The following is a 1,329-nucleotide window of genomic DNA, read 5'->3' on the forward strand; positions in this document are numbered from 1 at the left end:
ATAATAATGATTGAGAAGTAAAATAACATAGAAGAAAAATAAAATAGAGAGAGAATGTAAGAATAAGAGATAAAAGAATAAATATAAATAATAAAAAGTAAAAAGAATAAATATAAGAAATGTAAAAATAATGAATAAGTCAAATAGAATAAAGAATAATATAAAAGAAAGAAATAAATAATAATTGAAATATTATATAAAATATTTATTCATTTGTTTATATCATTTTATTGTTTAATTATTATATTATTTAAAATATTCATTATTATTTCTTTTTATTTTATTATTGTTTCTTTTAACTTCTATTCATTTATTAAATTATTATGTTTATTCTTTATTTTATATGTTTATTATCATTTTCTTCTTAATAATAAAATTTATTTATTAAAATATCTTGTTTATTTTAATGTGTTGTTAAATATTTCTTGATTCCTTCTGGTGTTGGTTCAATTGTGTCTTTCCCTGCTTTCCAATTGATTGGACAAACTGTTCCATGTTCTTCACTAAATTGAATTGCTTTAACTATTCTAATAGTTTCTTCTGTTGATCTTCCAATTCTTTCATCATTCATTTGAATGTATCTTACTTTTCCTTTATCATCAATAATGACATATCCTCTTCTTGAAACTCCTGTCTCTACATTTAACATTCCATATTTAATTGAAATACATCTTTTAATATCTGATACTAATGGGAATCCTAATTTTCCTACTCCTCCTTTACTTTTATCTGCTTCACACCATGCTTGATGACAATAAACTGAATCAACACTCACTCCAATAACTTCACAATTGATTTCTTTCAATTGTCCTGCAACTTCACTATATCCAATCATTTCTGTTGGACAAACAAATGTCCAATCCAATGGATAAAATAATAACACAACATATTTCCCTTTATATTCATTAATATCAATTTCTTTGATTGAACCACATGGACAATATGCTTGTGCTTTAAATTCTGGTGCTTCTTTTCCAATTTGTGCTTTTTCAAATGTGTTCATAAATTTCTTAAATGCTTTAATTCTTGGACAACAACATTCTTTCTTACAATATTCTTTACAACAATACTCTTTACAACATTCTTTCTCTTGACATTCTTTCTTACAACATTCTTTTTGTTGATTACAGGATATTTAACTGTTTGAAATGATGAGATTGTGATGATGATGAGATGTTTAAATAACAAATGAACTACCAAAACCATCTTTACATAATTAAAATAAGAATGTCATCATCATTACTTGTGCATTCTTCTCATTCTGGGATTTATTCATCTTTCTTTCATCTTATAATGAATGAACTGGTAAATAGAAAACAAAAATGACAA

At 23.9% G+C, this 1,329-nt stretch overlaps 1 protein-coding gene across 1 annotated transcript, besides 3 other annotated features; it reads right to left on the reverse strand.

The window, feature by feature from the left end:
• Positions 1-19: 19 nt before the first annotated feature.
• Positions 20-192: a microsatellite.
• Positions 193-202: 10 nt separating this feature from the next.
• Positions 203-352: a microsatellite.
• A 12-nt stretch (positions 353-364) lies between these two features.
• Positions 365-408: a sequence feature (AT_rich).
• On the reverse strand, positions 404-1,097 carry EDI_178990 (uncharacterized protein; the record flags this gene model as incomplete). The annotated part of the gene is made up of 2 exons (XM_001737044.1): positions 404-1,025; positions 1,078-1,097. 2 exons carry the CDS (start codon positions 1,095-1,097, stop codon positions 404-406), a joined length of 642 nt encoding a protein of 213 aa, XP_001737096.1.
• Between the last annotated feature and the right edge of the window lie 232 nt (positions 1,098-1,329).

This window comes from Entamoeba dispar, genomic scaffold (assembly GCF_000209125.1).
Source record: "Entamoeba dispar SAW760 scf_1105229460247 genomic scaffold, whole genome shotgun sequence".
Classification (NCBI taxonomy): domain Eukaryota; phylum Evosea; order Mastigamoebida; family Endamoebidae; genus Entamoeba; species Entamoeba dispar.